This window comes from Lucilia cuprina, chromosome 5 (genome assembly GCF_022045245.1).
Source record: "Lucilia cuprina isolate Lc7/37 chromosome 5, ASM2204524v1, whole genome shotgun sequence".
Lineage (NCBI taxonomy): Eukaryota > Metazoa > Arthropoda > Insecta > Diptera > Calliphoridae > Lucilia > Lucilia cuprina.
Window position 1 is genome coordinate 34152499 of NC_060953.1, and position 20583 is coordinate 34173081.

The 20583-nt window shown below is 30.0% G+C and overlaps 1 protein-coding gene across 4 annotated transcripts in view; it reads left to right on the forward strand.

Moving 5' to 3' along the window:
* LOC111683459 (mucin-5AC) overlaps positions 1-9243 on the forward strand; it is a 62380-nt gene extending 53137 nt beyond the window's left edge. For 3 of the 4 annotated variants that reach the window (XM_046951034.1, XM_046951033.1, XM_023445529.2), the window contains 8 exons: positions 3908-4967; positions 5032-5338; positions 6506-6616; positions 6684-6785; positions 6851-7052; positions 7128-8111; positions 8177-8278; positions 8354-9243. In XM_046951034.1, the coding sequence (XP_046806990.1) occupies positions 3946-4967; positions 5032-5338; positions 6506-6616; positions 6684-6785; positions 6851-7052; positions 7128-8111; positions 8177-8278; positions 8354-8538 (3015 nt within the window). In that variant the 5' untranslated portion in view covers positions 3908-3945 and the 3' untranslated portion in view covers positions 8539-9243. The remainder of the gene's footprint in view (positions 1-3907; positions 4968-5031; positions 5339-6505; positions 6617-6683; positions 6786-6850; positions 7053-7127; positions 8112-8176; positions 8279-8353) is intronic. The other variant, XM_046951035.1, reaches the window with a different exon arrangement.
* The last annotated feature ends 11340 nt before the right edge of the window (positions 9244-20583 follow it).

The window sequence follows — 20583 nt, forward strand, 5'->3', positions numbered from 1 at the left end:
AATTATTTTTTTCTGGGGAGTACTACAATCCAATAAAAAACAACATAAAAATTACTTCCTAAGAATGACTTCAGATGGAGTGAATTTGGAATGAAATAAAAAGAACATCCATCCTATGACAAGCCTTTGTTAAAATCATAATTTCTTCAGGTCTCTTTCAGTACTTCCATGGAGTAAATTCTACTTCTTTTTCGCTTCTTTTGAAGCTCTTTTTTTGCTAGGTCATATTGCAGAAATTTTCAGATTTAAACAATAGCATTTTTGTCGAAATTAAAAACTAAGTCTATTTTGTATGAAAATTTGAGTTTCCGACTTTTTAAAATTTAAGAAAAATAAGAATAAAGAACCAAAACCAGCGGCAACCCTTTTATAAACATACACAAAACTCGTAGACGTACTTTGGAACTACGACAACAACCTCTACTTTCTACTTAACGTAGTAACGTTTTGGCAGACTCCAAAAAAACAAATCAGACTGAATTTAAATATTTAAAACTGTTGCTGTGACGATATTTTCTTCTTTTATTTCCATTATTTTTTACTAAAAACTTGGCCAACTGCATGCTCTACATCTACAACGAACCTGAAAAAATGCAAAAGAAAAAACTAAATAAAACTGAAAAAGTAATGATGTCGTTGACAATTTAAGCCAGACATTCTGCCAAACATAATTTATAACATCCAGCCAGTCAGTCCGCCTGCCATATAAATACGAAAACGGAACATAGTCATAAAATATTTAAAATTGAAATGAAGAAAAAACATAAACATTTTTGTGTATTTTAAAGAAAAGCGCGTGGTGAGTTCCACAACAAACTTAACAAGCTGTTATTTTAAGTTGGTGCGCCTGACTTTAATGGTGTGGCATGTTCTTGTATCTAGAAAAAATGTGTACGTACCTTAAAGTGTTGCCACTTTAAATCATATTATTACCCAACAAAAGTTCGTAAAAAAAAGTTTCCTATACAAAAAAATTTTAAAGGAATGTGTTCCTTAATTCGCCAAAAATGTTGGTGCTATTGTAAATTTACTCGAAATTAATTAAGGGCACTTCACACTATCACACTTTACGTACGTAAAGTCTAAAGAAAAACTAAAATGAAATTTCATCCGTATAATAAAAAAGAGAATAAAAGTCGTATGATTTATATTTTTTGTGTTTACTTTTTCACATTTTTTATATGTATTTACATAAAAATACATCCCTGATTTAATGCAACCTGCTTGATTTTTGAATCATTTCAAAAAATGAAGAGAACCATACGACTGTCAAATTTTCCATGCGCATTCTCACTCTATGTGTGATGGTTTCATTACATATTGCGTTTAGACGATCCTATTCGTATTCTTCAACACAATATTTTGACAGATCATATTACTTGTGTGATCGTGTAAAGCAGGCTTTATACAGGTCAAAAAAATTTCAAACCCAGAGGTCCAAATTATACTTTACTAATTATACAAATATGACATAAAACGCCTTTATTTGAAATTCTGAATCCAGATATCTGAATTTCATCTTTTTTTAAATATTGTTGACCTGTGTATGTAATTTCATATTAAATAAACAATAATTTTTTACAATAAATGATTTTATTCTTTAAAACTCCTTCCTTAAACTAGAGTGAGAAAGAGCTGATAAAAAACACACTGAAAAAAGTTGAATTAAAATATTTTTACACGCAACAAGGTCTTTGTGCCACTAACTTCAACATGCATTTATTTTATTCATAAACGATTTTTTTACTATATTAAATACACAAAAAAATGTTCATGTTCGTTCACTTGTTTGTTTTTATGGTGTTTAGTGTTGCCATAGTTGCTGCTTTTATCGATATTGTCCGACTTTTAGTAATAGTATTAAACATCTGGAAGTTAGGATTCTAGTTTTATATCAATCGAAACATATTTTGTGTGCATTATAGGTATTGGTCTATAATTTTACATAATGACATAATCTGAAAGTTAACCGCATTTTTAATAAACTGGCAACTCTTATAATAGTATTTTCATTGCCTCTTTCCCTATATATTTGGTGGCAAAATATATTGTGTTTTTTCGTCTCCTTTTCAATTTAATGATGATGACGATGAACTTTTTCCACTTTTCTTTCAATATTTTATGTTTATTACTGCAAAACATGTGGATTTAGAAGTAATGAAAATAACATAAATACATTTTGTCAGTTTAGTGTCTTTTTATTCAAATATTTTAATAATGAAAAGTTTTCGTTTGCAATCTTTAATTTAGTACCAAATTTGTAACTAAATTTGGCAATTGCGAATTCACTTGATGACAATGCAAGATTATTTTTTAATAGGTATACGAATAATCAATTTTCTATATTTTGACCTCATTATCATTCGAAATATTTTTTTAAATATTATCTGTTATTAAGTATATATTATCAAGTATTTCGCTAAAGATATAAATTTAATATCCATAAGACAATATTAAATACCTTTTTATTAAAATCATATAAATTTTCTGTTTCATTTACCTTAATAAACATTTTTACTTACACTTTCATTTTGTAAAGAAAATGAAGAACACTCATAAAAACTAAACAAATAAAATTAATTTCCAACATTGATTTTTATCTTCTGCTTAAGTGTCAAGGTCAGTATAAAAGAGGAAAGAAATCGAAGAAACGAAATAAATAATACAACTACCAACAAACAAATAAAAAAATCTAATTACCTATAGTATTTTATTGTTGTTGTTAAGTTAGTTAACTTTATAAATATACAGAAAAAAAGAAACGAACAAACAATTCCAAGAAGGAAATCTTTATTTTATTATCCTGACATAGACTCTTAAATACATAAACATTTACACACTTGCTTACACAACAACACGTACAATATAAAAACAAAACAAACAAAAAAGAAGAAGAAACATGTCCAGTTCTAGAACAAGGAAAAAATTTATTAAGAAAAAAGAAAAAGACGAAAGAAACAACAAAAAGCGCAATATAAACCGGAACTTAACAAAACCAAATATTACAATAATAACAAAAACAATACAAGACAGCAACAACTCAGCAAATAGTCCTGGTACTCCCTAGGGGGTTGCACTCGTAACTACGTAAGTACGAAATTGTACGCCCAAGCTGTTGTATATTAAAGCTACAAGAACAAAAACATCGTCGACGACGATGATGACGACGACAATCAAAGGAGAGCAGCAGGATATTAAAAACACACAGCTGAGAGAGCATAAACATGTTTGGCATGTTAAATTTTAGTTGTTGTGTTTTGTTTTTAAAGTGGGTTTAACAGCGTTTTTAAAGTATATTTTCTTAATTAAAAGAATGGCGAACGAATTGTTTTTTAGAAGTTACTTGCAATTTTAAACAGCATCAGCTGTTTACTCTAACCTCCATTGGTTTCGATAATTAGTTCTCACTTAATTGCAAGTCATTTACCAAAAAATTGTTGTCGGACTTAAACACTTTGAACTCAACTTTCTTTGATTTCATATTGTTTTTTTAATATTCTGTACTAACATACAATGAAAGTGAGTCTAAAAAACACCTTAAATGAAAACACTCTTTTAAATTCGGACAGTATTGTAAAAATGTTAAAACAAAACAGAATATAAGAAGTAACAAATGAATAATAACAAAAACATAAAAAGAAGAGGAAACCACTTTACAAAAATCTATTAAAAAAATACTTTCCACGCACTTCGTAAAATATCTTCCGTAGAAACCCTTGACATTTTATCTGTCATTCGATAAATATTATTTATTCCCTTTTATGTTTAAAAATTTTTAAATTTAATTCGCGTTTATATTTGTTTTTAGAAAAAGATTAAACACAATAATTTTTAAAATTAAAAAAAGTAAATAAAAAAACACTACAAATAATTAAACAATTGTTTCGATTTCTTTTTCTATTTATAGATAAGTCAACATAAGCCAAAACGACGCGACGCGCGAAAATGGCGAAAATGGAAGTCGACGATGTCGTCGACTTAAGTTTAGGCACCGGCCGTGATCCGGCTCTAACTATAACACCTACAACCGTAAGAGATTTGAGAGCACTTACACAAAACTCTGGACTGACTATAACACCTGCACCACCGCCACCAACAGCAACATCACCGGCCGCAGCAACAACCGCCTCGGGGCTGGGCAATAATAGCAGTAGTATAACTAGCAGTACTAGCAGTAGTAGTAGTAGTACGGCAATAGCAAATACAAGTGGTAATACCACACCGACTACAAATAATATATCGACGACTATAACCACGGTAGATCCATCTAGTAATAGTGCAACTAATCAAATAACAAATACAAATACAAATACATTAAACAACACATCCACGGCAAGTGCTAACACAGTTGTGGCCACAGCAACTACAACAGTCGCAGCAACAACAACAAATTCCCAAACCAGTACCAACTCATCAGGGACAGGGTCATCTGGTGGTAGTGGTGGCGGCGGCAGTAGCATTGGTGGTTTAGGAGTAGTTAGTTCAGGCAACGAAGAGAACAAAGTTCAACGTCGTGTTCTGAGACCACGCACCGAACCCAAGTCATATGCAGAGGCTCCTGATATAGTCTTATTGCCGGCCCGTATGAATGGTCGCCAACAAAATGGTAACATAGACTCAGAAACGGATGACGAGGAAATGCCTCCTTATGTACCCATTAAAGAGTTGACTCCAGCCGAATTGAAAGAGCGCGAAAAAGGGCTGCGTAAATTGAGAGACGATTTACGCAATGAAGAAACCAAATTAGTGTTGCTAAAGAAGCTTAAACAGTCGCAACATGTCATGAAGGAAAATATTGTGGTCACCTCGACCAGTGTATCGCCCACAAATCCTCTGGCGGCTATACCAGCAGCTCTGACATCGAAGGGAGCCTTAAGTGTTACCCCCACTACGGCAGTACCTCTGCCAGCACATACCAAAAGTTCACGTTCCAATAACAATAACATCTCATCATCGGTCAGCATAAGGTAAGTGAAATGAAATCTTAAATAATTACTTATAAATTTAATCGTTTTTTTTTTTTCTTTTTAGTGCTACCAATAGCCGCTCGAATACAAATTCCTCTTCAACCGGGTCGACATCATCCCCTCATCGTTTATCTAACAACTCTATACTGCCTCCACCACGTTCGGCATTACCCGGTGGTGCTACTCTAACACCCGGTTCTTCCGCATCAATTAGCATTCAAGCCACATCCTCACCATCTTCATCAACGTTATCATCATCAGCCCGTTCGAATGCTCTACCACCCCGCACCAATCTACCGAATCTCACTATAACGCCATCAGTGACTATAACACCAACATCGGCTCCACCATCAGGACTTAAATCACGCAATGTGAGTTGTTGTAATGTGATCGTTGCAGTAAGCGCTGTGTTGTTCCATTATTACATGTTTCTTTCTACACATTTCCTCTAATCCTGCCGTCCTTTAATCACATTTTCTATAACACAAATCTATTACTAATACATACACAATACACACAACGCTTACTTACAACAATATACATAAAGTTATTATTATTATTTTTTTTTGTTCATTATACTCATACTTACAAACATATATCTACTTACAAATATTTAGTTTTTTTTTTTGTATTTAGTTGTAGTTAGCATATCATTAGTTGCAGGAATATAGTTTTGTACATCTTTAAGATTCACATTCTGTTGTTTTGTTGTCATGGTTACACTAACCCCAATGTTAAAGCCAATATCAAACGAACTTGATCCTTCAGTAGTCAATAACTCACCATTAATTTCATGATAATTTTAGCTATATGTCGCAACAAAAATGGCTTCAACCATTACCAAGCCAGAATGAGTTACATTTAGTTATATATATATGTATGTATATTCCTTTAAAGCCATAGTGACCTGCTCAGAAAATGGTCACAGAATCACATTGCTATAAGAATTTTATCAAAGCAAAGGCAACATTATATTTATTTGCATAACAACTTTTTATGTTTCACCCAAACTTCATTAAGCTAGCAAAAATAGATAAAATTAAAGCTATGTACGAAGTTAAACAACTGGTAGTAGGGGACATTATAAAGTATCCATTTAAATTAAATTATCTTTAAAAGGATCATCAATTCTTAAAATGCATTAAAACATAATGATTATTCTTTCTAAATTTATTTTAATTTGTGATAAATTACATACAAAAATAAATAACAATCATTCTTTTACACTAAAATCTACTTAACACTACACTATTCCCATTCCTCACCTAAAAAAAGTAATAATGTTAAGGGTTAATATAATTTAATAAAAAAACAATAGTGCAACATGTTTGTAATTTAATATTAATAATCTTTATAATAATGTTATATGCTAATTGTTATTTAAATGTAAAAAAATTTATCATGTTTTTTTCTATGATTCATTTATCAATTTCATAAAACTAACCAATTTGTGTCATATTGTTGTGTGCCTTGTATTGTTTATATTGAACTAACAAAACAAACAAAAACTATATACATAAATGAAAATAAATAAGCAGCAGCCTAATGTTTCGGATAATTCAAAGGTACCTAACACCATCAGCAATTCGGTATCAATAACACCAGCACCACCGTTGTCAACACAAAATCAACAACACAATGAGTTGAAGGTAAATTAAAAGCAATAAAATCCTTTTAATATAAATAATTAACCATATGATATGTTTTAAATTTTAGAATGAACGCTTAAATTCCCGCGAAGATGTACAAACACCCGCACAAAGGCAAGCGGCTGCTAAATTGGCTTTAAGGAAACAGTTGGAGAAGACTTTGCTACAGGTATTTGTTTTGATAGTATGCACTATATAATGAATAAACTGATTATTAACTTATATTTTATAAAGATTCCTCCACCTAAGCCTCCACCACCAGAGATGCATTTTATACCAAATCCTAGCAACACTGAATTTGTTTACCTGCTTGGCTTAGAGACTGTTGTCGATTATATAACGACAAATAATAAGAAAACAAATACAGTGGCACCACCATTTCGCTGTGCTCAATGTAAGATTGATTTTACTCCAGTCTGGAAGTGGGAGAAACAAGGTAAACATATATTTTTGTTTTTAAACAAATGATTAAATAGATTTTTAATTATTTACATTTCCCTGTCCATTTTAGGCAACAAAGAAGCTAAAGTTATTTGTGAACAATGCGTCACCACTAATGTTAAGAAAGCATTGAAAGCTGAACACACCAATCGACTGAAACAGGCCTTTGTTAAGGCCTTGCAACAAGAACAAGAAATTGAGCAACGTTTGGCCAGTCAAAGCAGTCCTTCCCCGGTGGATGCTCATGTAGCTGCTAGTTCTGCGTTGTCTCAAGTCCAGAATCATTCTCAACAAACGGCGCATCAATCTCAACCACAAGCAGCCCATGCCGCCTCGACAGCAGCCGCTTTAGTTAATCTACCACCGTCTGTAACGGTTATACCCACCAAATGTCACACTCCAACACCAAGTATCACGCCGCGTCCCACACCACCACCAACCAATCAACCAACACCTCCACCACCAACTACGCCACGTTCATCGCGAGGTTCCATGTCTCATCAGGCTCAGCCCAGTCCTAGTACACCTACACCCAGTCAAATGCATCACCATCAGCAGCATCAACTCCAGCAGCAGCAACAACACCAGCATCAACATCAACAGCAGCAGCGTGAACGAGAACGTGAACGGGAAAGAGAACGTGAACGAGAAAGAGAACGCGAACGGGATCGTGAACGTGAAAGAGAACGTGAGCGTGATCATCATCGTGCTGAGCAGCAACAGCAAAGAGCTGCTGCTGAACAACAACAGCAACAACAACAGCAGCAACAGCAACAATATGATAAATATTCAGCTGCGGCTTTAGCAGCTGCTGCTCAATTAGGTGCTCTTGGTTTGCCGGGTCTAAACAACTTAGCAGGTTTAGGCGGTCTCGGTAATCTGGGAAATTTAGGGCAACTGGGTAATTTGGCGGCGTTGGGCGGTTTGGCCAATCTGGGTGCTGCTGCCGCCGCAACGGCCACAAATCCTGCAGCGGCTGCTGCAAATCTCGGTGCTCTTGGCAATGCATCACCTGCTGCGGCAATGCAAGCGTTTCAGCAGCAATTATTTAGAGGTAAATGTGCTAAAGCATAACTTTTATATATTTGCTAATACAAATATCTTGTTTTTTCTCATTAGCTTTGGGTCAAGGTTTAGCAACGAATCCTCAACATATGATGCAATTTACCCCTTTATTGTATTCCTATCAAATGGCTATGGCTCAGGCAGCTCAAGTAGCTGGTAAGCAAAAAACGCCTTCAACTAACTTATTAGATTTAAAATTTAATTATAATAAAAATTCCTTTTGTTTGACAGCATTTACAAATAAAAATAAAACAACATCTGCATCTTCCTCCTCTGCTTCTTCGTCCAAGAATCAAACAGCCTCATTGGCTGATATACAACGAGCCGCTGAATTGCAGCGACAATATTTACTAGAGATGATACCACCGCAAGCACCAGGACCCAGTAACAATCGTCAAAACAATTGGAAAACGTAAATATCAAACAACATCAGTAGCAGCAGCATCAGCAACAATAATTATAGAACTTAAACTAAAAGAAATCGAGTTTTGTGCATGCAATAATCGTAAGATTTTAAAATAATCTTTTAACAAAAAAAGTACTACAGTCAAATATTAAGTTTAAACTAATAACTTATGAAAAATGATTTATTTCTTTCTTTTGATTAAAACATTTTTACATATTTTTTTCTTTTTTTTAAGAAAATACTTATACGTTTGTTTGTTTAAAAACTATGCATGCTTTGGTCGTTTGATCAGACCAAAAACTCAATAAAACATTTCTTAATACATATTTGAAAATGTATCCTAATTTCTTTTTATCATACTCTCTATCTTCCCTCTATATCTATATCTCTCTCTCCTACACTCATTCTGTATAGTTAATACCTTAATGATTTTTGTTTAAAATTTTTATCACATAAATAAATCAAATTATTTTAAGTTTTAATTTATTTAATAACATTAAATTAAAAATACAAAAAACATTTGCTAAAGCAAGAATAGAACGAAAAGAAAAGAAAAGAAAAGAAGAAGCAAATGTCGTAAATGGAGTGGTCGAACTCTAAAAACAAAACAAAAAACAATCCTCTCTCCTTCATTCATACAATATGTTTAAGCATTAGTAACACATGAAATAATTAATGCAAATTCTTACAAAAAGAAATAAATAAAATAAAACAATGGCAAATAAATCCCATTATTTGCATTAAAATCTACAAAATACATAAATAAAACTATTTTTATAATAAAAATAAAAAAATTAAATAAAAAAATAGTTCAATAATTATTTTTTATTAGTTTTTAAATGACTTAAGCATTAAGTGTTATTGTTTTTTTCTATAAAACAAAACAATTCATTAATTATTTAATTAACATTACAAATGAATTTTATTTTTTTTAAATATCATTTCGTTTAAATACATTTTTTTATAATTGCTTTAAAAAAAAACTTTAGTTTTTTTATTTTTCTGCCTTCCCTTCCCCCTCCAGAGGCAAAATTTATGATTACATTACCTTTAACATAATAATAAATAAAAAAATACTATTACAAAGTAATTGTTAACTTCTACTTGTGTTTTTATTGTTTTAATATTTTCTGTTTACATATTAAATTACTCTGTATGTTTAAATTAATTAAAATAAAATATTTTAATTTAATTATTACTATTTTTTTATTACAAATTTAATTTCGTTGTAATAATTTGTATCTAAATGATTTATTTCTTAATTCTTAAAAAAACAGTAAGAAAGAAGCCTTAGTAATATCAAATTTAGTTTTTATAGTTTATTTTAAATTTTAGTTATTTGATTTAAATTAAACAAACAACAAAATATTATTAAATATATATTTTCTAGATATAATTGAATTAACAAAAATAAACATTTTATTGCTTAATTTAAACAAGAAATAAATAAACAAACCACAATGAAAACTTATTTTTAACGGGTGATATCTAAAAATTACAATAAAACACTATTTTTTTTATAATTTACAATTTTAATTTTTTTGCTGTGTTTCTAAATTACCGAAAGAAAACGTTTGATATTTATTTTATATCAGTCATACAAGTCACTTTGTTTTGTAACATAATGTGACATCGAACAGTATGTTTATATAAATGGTGGTTTAAAAGCATTAGGATTACAACTTTTTAAGCAAAATATATGACATTTAGTGACTTTTACAGAAATATGACATTTTGTATAATAATTTACTTTATCAAGGTTTTTATTTCATAAATAACACAGGACAACAATTTTTAAAATAGAGACCAGTATATAGATTTCTATAGTATTGTTTGGACTGTGATTGTGATGTAAACGTCTTTCCTGTTTTCCTCTCTGACAAAAGATTCCCACTAGGAACTGTAAATGAGTCTTTCTCTACTGATCCGATATCGTTTCAAACAACTTTTGGTTGATACAGCTGTTGCTAGATTGAAAATCTTTGGCCGATTATTAGTCTGGTCGTTCAGGAGCGTAGGTCAAATTGTCGTGGGATCTTTTGTGATTTATATTAATGGATCCAAGTTTAAAAAAAGTGTAGATGGATTTTGTACTCCTAACACAGGAATGGTTTAAGCTGCACGCTTACTTTACTGGTCATCCGGAAGGAATATTCGCATGCTAACTGTCAGCAATCTGGTCTCTACAAAACATTCACGCTGGTTTTCTTAACGAGGTGGTGCATCATTCGAACAAGGAATTGCATGGATGCTAAGACTATTCAACTCGCTAAAGTTAGTTATCACCTTGATGATAAACAAAAGATTCACAATAGGAACAGTAAATGAGTATTAGTTCTTAACTGATACGATATCGTATCAAAAAACTTTTGGTTGGTACGGCTGTTGCTAGATTGACAATCTTTGGCCGACTATTAGTCTGGTCGTTCAGGAGCGTAGGTCAAATTGTGGTATCTTTTGTGGTTTATATGAATGGATCTAAGTTTAAAAAAGGTGTAGGTGGCTTTTGTATTCCACACTTTGGAATGGTTTAATCTGCATGCTTACTTTACTGGTCATCTGGGGAGAAGTTTTAGCATGTGTACTGTCAGCAATCCAGCGATTGCTCTGGTGTTTACACTACATCCACGCTGGTTTTCTTAACGAGGTGTTGCATCATTCGAACATGAAATTGTATGGATGTCGGGACTATCCAACTCGCTAAAGTTAGTTCTTGCCTTTATGATAGACATAGACAGCCTTAATTTGGTGCGCATGTATATCCTAAATTTGTATCCAAAGTCTTTTCCAGAAGCTAAAATAATGAGAATGACTGCGAAAGCATTCTTTTTCCGTGTCCCAACTTCATCCATTAACACACATTTCCGTTCTTAAAGAGTGAATTAACGAAGTGATCAAAGAAAACTAAAAGTAAATTTGCACTCTACGGACTACAACGAAATAGATTACAGAGAACCCCAGTATTTTTTCTTAATTTTTTGCACAGTTTTAATTGATTTGGAGCTATCTCGTGCTATCAGCTCCGAAATACGTTATTATCTTTTCTCTTTTGAGCTAACAGCGTCTAAAATATGCCCAAAACCGAAAGGTTTTTCGAATTTATAGACACGATATATCTAAAATTTAATGTATTGGAAATTCTGAAATCAGATATGGATTCAGTGCAATTAAAAACTTTCGAAAAATATACTTGAGTCTCTGGGTTAAAATTTTGTTGACCTGTGCTATGCACAACATTTCTCAGCAACTCACATTGTTAAGGTTTCCAAATTTACTTGCTACAGTAAATTATGAATTGAAAATCGGACGAACAATATCCTGCAGATTTATCATCCCAAACAATTTCGTATAACCTTCTTGCTTTTTCACATCTAGAAGTTATTTTATTAAATGTTGGTCGACTAGACAAATTATGTATGTAATTCACAAGACCATCAGCTGGTTCATTATGAGTCTTCAGAGGGTTGCAATTGTCCGATGCTAATACCCCTAATTTTGTATATCTTTGTAATACCTTCTTTTATGCAGCCTTACTAGTTTAATATATTTGACTTTCATTGGTTTAATTCTGCTTTTCTCTTCAAGGTTCCGAAAGAATTAAGATTTAAAACAATTAAATCTAAATGTTACCCAGCAAAAATTAATTGATGTCATACTTTACAAACTACATCTTAATCACATCTAAAAATGCGATTACACTTTTATAAATCAAATATTTCCTTACAAATGAAACCGCAGGTAGAATTAAGAAAACAGATGTAGAAAAGTCATTACAAATAACATATTTGAAGTACATTAAGGCTTAGTGAAAAACCAGTGAATTTTTCATAAGAGTATCATCAAGAGAATGTGTTTTAATTATGACATCCAAATATCGAATTTTAACTACTTCTAAAACTAAGATTATATGTAGTTAAAAGTTGTCAAAAATTAACAATATCCTTGTAATGGTACGCTATTGTAAAATTTATAGGTTTTTCACCTAAATTTAAATCATTTACTAGTTCTGATGAAAATACTACATATTTTTCTACACCTTTTTTGTTGTGTATTATCTTCTGGTCATCTAGATGAATTGTTCCAAAGTGTATCCGATTCGACTATAAATGTATACTTTATAATTCTTTAAACGGATTCAAAACTCGGATAGACATCTGTACAAGCTGTGTTCAATTCCATATCTATTTAGGGTCGTGCTAGTTTCGTTTATTATGACTTTGTACTAAGTACAAATTAAACGCGTGTTTTTCATTGGCCCCTATTCTGCATTTCAATTCGAATTGTAATATTTTCCGTTTGGCAACTTTGGTATTCTTCATTTCGATTCCCTGCCACATAAACAACAACTTACAAAAACGTAGGTACGATCGTAACGCAGAATTCGTAAAGCATTGAAATGAAATGGAATTGCTTCTTCTTTTTCTTATGATTCAGTTTTTTGTTGGAATACCTTTTTTCGATCGTTGCGTAACCGAATGCGTAAACTTTCGATTACGTTTAGGGGTGATTAGTTCTGTAGCTGTCTGCGACAATAGACCTCTATTACCATAGAGGTCTATAAAGATATTAACGTCCCCACAACAATTGGATCTCCGCTCCGAAACGACCCGAATCTTAATCGGCCAAAGATTGATTGATAAAGATATTAACGTTTCCACGACAATTAGATCTCCGCTCCGAAACGACCCGAATCTTAAAAGATTGTCAACTCAGCAACAAATGTATCAACCGGAAGTTTTTTCCCCAGGAAAGAACATTTAGTTACAGCCAACCTGTTACAACAACATGAAGATACCAACATTTATTTAAACGCATCAATAAGTTCAGTTTCATTATAAAATAGTATTCATAATATATCTCAAAATTGTTAATAAAAATCTTGACCAGCTGTCAAAGAATTCCATTCTGATTGAAAGAATCTAGTAACATATTCCGTTTTAAAAAGTTATGACAACATAAGACGATTTGCAATTTTAAGTTTGTATTGTCTGTTTTTATATGACAAAAGCTTTTCTTGGAATAGAAATACAAAATATTACTAAAGTTTTTTTTATAATTCTATCTCAGTCTGTTATTAAAATAAATTAATTGTAGAAATCACCCGTTATTAAATATACTTTGTTTTATTTTTTAAATCAATTTAAACAACAATTAGAAAAAAGTATGTAACAATATAATAATATAATAAAAAAATAATAATATAAAAACTAAATAAAATTGAACAAGCAATATCAAGAAGAAACCAAACCATAAAAGATTTTTTTCAAATCCATATCCATTACTTAAGATAGCATTAAAAAAAAACATATAAAACTTATTCCTTATAGGCATTTTCCATAAAACACATTATTAAATAAACACAGTTTTAATTATAGTTTAAAATTAAAAAGCAACAATATTTTCTTTTGCATTAAAGTTTATAACAAAAAGTGAAAACCTAAACTCAAGACACAATGAGAGAAAAGCTAAATGATTATTATGTCTGGATCTATGTACGTAGATCATACATTTCCCTCCCTTGTGCTCAAACCCTTTATGTATAATCTTAATAAAAACAATTAAATAAAAATATGCCTTTAATATCAATTTACCGTATTCAGTTAAATGCCTTAGAATATTATTTGATTTGTTAATAATTTAGATTTTCATAAAATTTTTTAAAAGAAGACTTAATGATCATCATAAAATACCTATTCAAAATATATATATTTTTTATAAAACTAACATACATACATATGTATCATTTTAAAAAAAAGTTTCTTTATGAATTAAAAATAAAATGTTTATCATAAAGTAAATATGTGAACAATAAGAAAAAAAAACACATTTAAACATCTTCCATATATCATACATCATTTATTCATCATCATGCTTTCATACATTCATACATACATAGCACATTCATACAATTCATGTATGAAAACATAACCTACATATTTAATTATTATCATCATTGACTCATCATTAATTGTTTGCTGTAGTAAATATAGCAAAATATAAACTAAAATTTATAGTAAGATTAATTAATAAATTAATATTAAAAAAAACCAACAGTAATAATAATATTTATTTAACAGAAAATTTATATAATTTATTGATGTGTAAATAAATAAAACAAAAACATTTTAATTATTTTGAGTATTTTTTTTTTTTAATTAATATATTTTAATATTTATTTTAATTTCTAAAATTATTTTTTTTAATTAATTATTTATTTTAACATCAGTTGTAATTCAGGTCTGAGTTGGGGAACAACACTAGCGTCATCGTTTTTATCTCTTAAATGCCGGTCCACACTAGGAAACTTTTCTTGGGAAACTTTTGATTTTGCGTGAGAGAAAAGGAGAAAGAATATCATTCATCTCTCTCGCGGTACGGAGTTTTCCGTTCTCGGAAACTTGTTTTGTTTTGTTATTCTTCTCATTCGTACAACAAATCAATGCAATAAACACGTAGTTTCTAAAACAAAAGTTTCTATGTGTGGACATTAAGGAAACTTTAAAAGAGAATTAAGAAAAAGTTTCTCAACAAAAGTTACCTAGTGTGGACCAGGTCTAAGCAATTTTAGTCTTTTGCTTGTTGCCGAGCTTTCGACGGAGTTACTTCTTACCCCTGCACTAATTGAATGCATTACTTCATATAACTGTTTGTTATGCGTTGTTTTCAGTAAACGCGTGCTTTCGTTTTATCTCAGAGTGAGGTTATGCTTTTAACTGTTTGAGACCATAAAATACTCACGATATAACCTGGTGGAGACTATTTAAAATCAAATATATACTGGTGGAGACCATTGAAACTCTAAAACTTATTTCTAATGGAATCCGAATACTATTTTGATACAATGAAGTTCGGTGCTACGACTTCCTATATGAAGGTATAAGTAGTTTTGTAAGGTTTTCTTCAGACACGCGTGTGATAACCTTGTAATATGATAATAATACACCGCAAACCTAATACTTTAACAGCAATCAAAAACATTCTACATATTTTACGAAGACGTCGCTTTGAGTCTTAAGGACAAACTTATTTTGCAAAGAGTTAGCTTTGAGTCTTAAGGACAAAGTTCGTTGAAACAGATAATTTTACCTCTTAGGAATATGTTAGGTTAGGTGAGTAGGTTCTCTATACGTTTACTTCACTGGGAAAACACTTGGATCAATCACATCTATACAAAATTCAGTACCATTGTACTGTAGTGTCCTCTATGGCGCATTTAGTACTTTTTCTAACTTTTGCTTATAATAGAATTGTCAATTTACTAGTCAATATGCATGGGCAAAGATTCATAGACCATTCCATAGATAGGTTAGGTATTAAGGCAGCAAAAACACATAATTGGTTGCTCCCTTTGTGATTCCATAGATATGTAAATAGACTACTTAATAGATAGGTTAGGTTAACCAATCACTACACTAGTTAGTAGAGTACTTAAAAGACTAGTAAATAGTATAATCAATAGATTAGTCAATACTGGACGACATTAGTCAATAAACTAGTCAATATATTTGTCCGTAGAATAGTCTACAGGGAAGCCAACATATAAGTGAACAGTCTAAAAGGATAGTAGGCGGTAACCGCTGAATGGTGGTATACTGATAAAACGGCCGTTCTAATACTTTATTAGTGAACTAATAATTTTTTCATGAACAATAGCCATACCACTTTTTTGATGTTCAGTATGTGTTCCGATCTACCAAACAAATGCACAGTGACAAAGGTATATTTAGTATTCTTTGGATTAATACCACAGGTTTCTCTATTGATATCATCTACGTGAGTACAATGAAGTAGTTGTTCTACATCCATGAATCCAGGATAACTCCCAGATATTTTACACTATCAGCAGACTTAAGGTTGAATTTTGAATTATCTCTGGTACTACAGGTACTGAGTGATTGCCCTGCAGAAATTAAATTCAGCTTTTTTTCTAATGTCAAAAGTCTCTTCACGTTCAATACAAAGGGCGGTTTTTTCGACCTTTCATTGTTTAAACCCAGCATAATCAATGTTTTTTGTTTTTCATTAATCAGTAACGTTACTTATTATCTTAGTTTAACTGAGTGTTATTGGCCAATTAAACCTAAGTTTTTAGTGAGAAAACACAATCAACAAAAACGATAAAATGATGAATTCGGAAGAAGAAAAACTATTTATATTAGATGGGGGGGTTTTCTTAATATTCAGTTAAACTAAGCTTTACTTGCTGATAGATTAAACTCGAAACAAATTTAGACGGACTTTAACGGATGATTGTATTTTTCAGTTATATATCTAGGATCAGTTAACTTTTTAGTCAAAAATTTGTAAAATGTAAATTTTTAGAAAAGATATAAATAAACATTGAAACAATAATAATATCTAAGTTATTAAGTTTTTCTTCTTCGGAATTTATAATTTTATTGTTTTTGTTGATTATGTGTTCTCAATTATAACTTAGGTTTAATTGGCCAATTACATTCAGTTAAACTAAGATAATAAGTAACTTTACTGATTCCTGAAAAGAATGAAGATTATCTTTATCAGAAGAACTTTTCTAATTTATTCTATCAATATTATCATTGTTTTAAATGTTTATTTTAATTTTTTTCTAAAATTTTTCATTTAAAAAAGGACTGAAGCGCTGACAGATTATTACTTTATATGACATACATATTTTTATAAATGATCGTGGTGTTAAATATGTATATCTAAAAACATATTTTAAAAAAAACTTCATTACATGTTATGTGCAAATCCTGATGTTATATAAATAAATCAAATTTATTTATGTAATATAAATAAATAAATTCTTAAGAAAAGTTCAACTTATTCAAATTTTTTTTGCATGTGTTGTCATTTCTATTTATATTATTTTACAAATTGAATTAAACAAATACAAATTTTTATTATACTTTTATTAAAAATTAAATAGAAGAAATTTTATTAAAATAAACGAGATTATAATTTGTCCATATTTTTTAAGGTTAATTTTAAAATATTCTTTCTAAATCATTATATAGTTTGAAAACATTAAAGAAAAACAACATCGAAATTAAATTATTTGTTAATAATTTATGTGTATATACTATAAAATTAAAAATAAATAATATGTTTTAATTAATTATAAGCTTATGTTTGAAAGTGACTGAATTTAATTAAACAAAGACACTTTTAGGTTCTTTGACAAATTAAACAATTAATTAATTAATTATATTCTAGCATTAAATAAAAAGGTATTTTTGGCAAAATAAAATTAAGTTGTATAAAAATAAAATTGAAACCAACAACACACACACACGTACACAAAACCGTTTCAAAATTATAGTTAAAAATGCATTTAAATTATAAAAACCAAAAAAAAAAATAATTAAAATTGATAAAATGTACAACATATTTTTGGATAATTACACAATGTACGAGTATTTTGGCTTGAAAAACAAAAATAGAGTAAAACGAATAAACAAATGAATGGTTTTGTAAAAGGAACAAAAAAAAACAAAATTAAACAAAAAATTAAGGATATTTTAAGGAAAATAAATGGAGTCAAAGAAATCAAATTGTGATCAAAAAAAAATTAAAAAATAATAAACAAAATAATACAACATACATTTTAGGCAAGAAAAAAAAAGAGAAAAAATCCCTTTTACAAAATATTTAATTATTTATAAATAATTTATTATAGTTTTTTTTAACTTTTATTTATTTTTATTAAGAAATATATGAAAACTATTAAAAGTTTATTAAATATTAAGTAGAATATTCATAAATTCAAATCTCCGTGTGCTACTTTTACTAAAAAAAACAAAAATAACTTTAAAATATTTATAAAACAAAATAAAATATTTATAACACAGAAAATAAATAATAATAAAAAATTAAATAAAACCAAAAACTATCTACGTAAATGTATGCAGAACTTTTTGCCATTAAAATCAGCATAAATAATAAATAATATTAAACAATAACAATTAAAAACAAAATTATATTCAATTTACCATTAAAACATCATTTCGAAATTAATTATTTTTCATGCCTATTAAAACAATAAAAAAAAAATGAGAAAAAAATAAATAAAACCAAAAAATCGTATAAATGTTATTTAAAAAAACTTATTTAGTTTATTATCCTTTTTTATTGATATAATAAATAATAAACAAATAAAAAGAAAAATAATAAAATTTCATAATTTTCTTAATGTAGAAAATACTTACATACGTATAAAAATAATATTAAATCTTGTGTTTTATTTTGGAGCCTGTTGTGCAATAGTTTATTCCTAGCTAGGGCTACCCCTAGCCACCGAGCGTCCAGTCGACTAGCTATTTTAACATCTGCTTTTCCTACGAGGAAGTCAATCGATTACGAAGAGACAACAAAAGATTTAGTTTATTTTTCAAGTGTCTAGTCTTTCGCTTACAAAGGGAACATTAAGGCGATTGCCTTCTCGTTCGATTGCAATGAGTGGGTATATCCATGGGTATAAAAACTCTAAATCTGGAACGACTATTAACTTTTGATTTAACTTCTTGTTATCCTACAGACCAATCTCCTCAATCACTTGGGAAACTACTCTTCTCGAGATTACAACAACATCTATAACCAGCAAATCATCAACAAGGATTCCGGCAGAAGCACTACACAACTACAGCTTTTATTATCGTCATAAGCTTGATAAGTCCTTACTCAAGCCCTATTATATCAGCGCGCGCTACTTACTTGTGGTACTCGACTTATCAAAAGCATTTAATATGGTGAATAACGTCCCTTTCTTAGAGATATGTAATATCTCTTGGAGAACAGTCATTTGTGATGTTGAATTAAGCAAGTAGTTCCCCAAGGTGGAGTTCTCCTTAGACTTATGTATGTTTTAAATTCCAACACCACCGGACGGCCTCCGCATACGATATTGGCCACGGTCAATAGTATTGATAACCTTTGCGGTTTGATATACAGCAACGCATAGGTCATCATTCCAGTTTTATTCATATGACAAATTTAAAAATATTACCTACAAAATCCTTAGCAAGACTATTCACTACACGGACAACGGATGTAGAGAACTGAGAACTAGAACTGTATGTAAGTTCGATGGCAAAAATAAATCCAACGAAAAATTACCCACCATTATTAAAATAATCATGTTCGGAAGGCAGTGAATACTGTAACTGTTTTTTTTAATTTTTCTATTAAAACACGATTTCTTTCGAATTGAGAAGTAATAAATGATGGAAAACTAATATATTTCACGTATCCCACATATTATTTGGGTCAATATCTCTTGTAGATAAGCGGTACCGATTTAATAGCTGTGTAATTGATTATATAAAGTTTAAATTAGGGCGGGTTTTTGCTGATAAAGATAATCTTCATTGTTTGGCTAAACCTGGTTTAATATGTGTTTCGTATTTTTCAGTAATCAGCTAAGTTACTTATTATCATAGTTTAACTGAGGGCGGGTTTCTTACTCCTCAGTTAAACTAGGCATAACTTGCTGTTAGATTAAACTCGTAACAAATTTAGGCGTACTTTAACCGATGATTGTGTTTTTCAGTTTTAGATTTAAGTTCAGTTAACTTTGTTAGTATTGCCAACTTTTCATTAAAAAACATAAACAATGAACAGCTGTTTTTTGCAAACAAAACTTTTGTATAATGGAAAATTTTGCAAAAATGTTAAATAAATAAAATAAATTAGAAAATTGGAATTTACTCAAAATATTAAGTTTTTGTTTTTCCGAAATCATTGTTCTATTGTTTTTGTTAATTGTGTTTTCTCACTTATAACTTGAGTTTAATTGGCCAATTACACTCAGTTAAACTAAGATAATGAGTAACTTTACCGATAACTGAAAAACACGAAAACTATATTATACCAGGTTTAACCAAAGATTAAAGAATTAAGAAAAACTTAGGGCGGGTTTCTTACTCCTCAGTTAAACTAGGCTTAACTTGCTGTTAAATTAAACTCGATACAAATTTAGGCGGACTATAACCAATGATTGTGTTTTTCAGTTTTAGATTTAAGCTCAGTTAACTTTGTTAGTATTGCCAACTTTTCACTTAAAAACATAAACAAT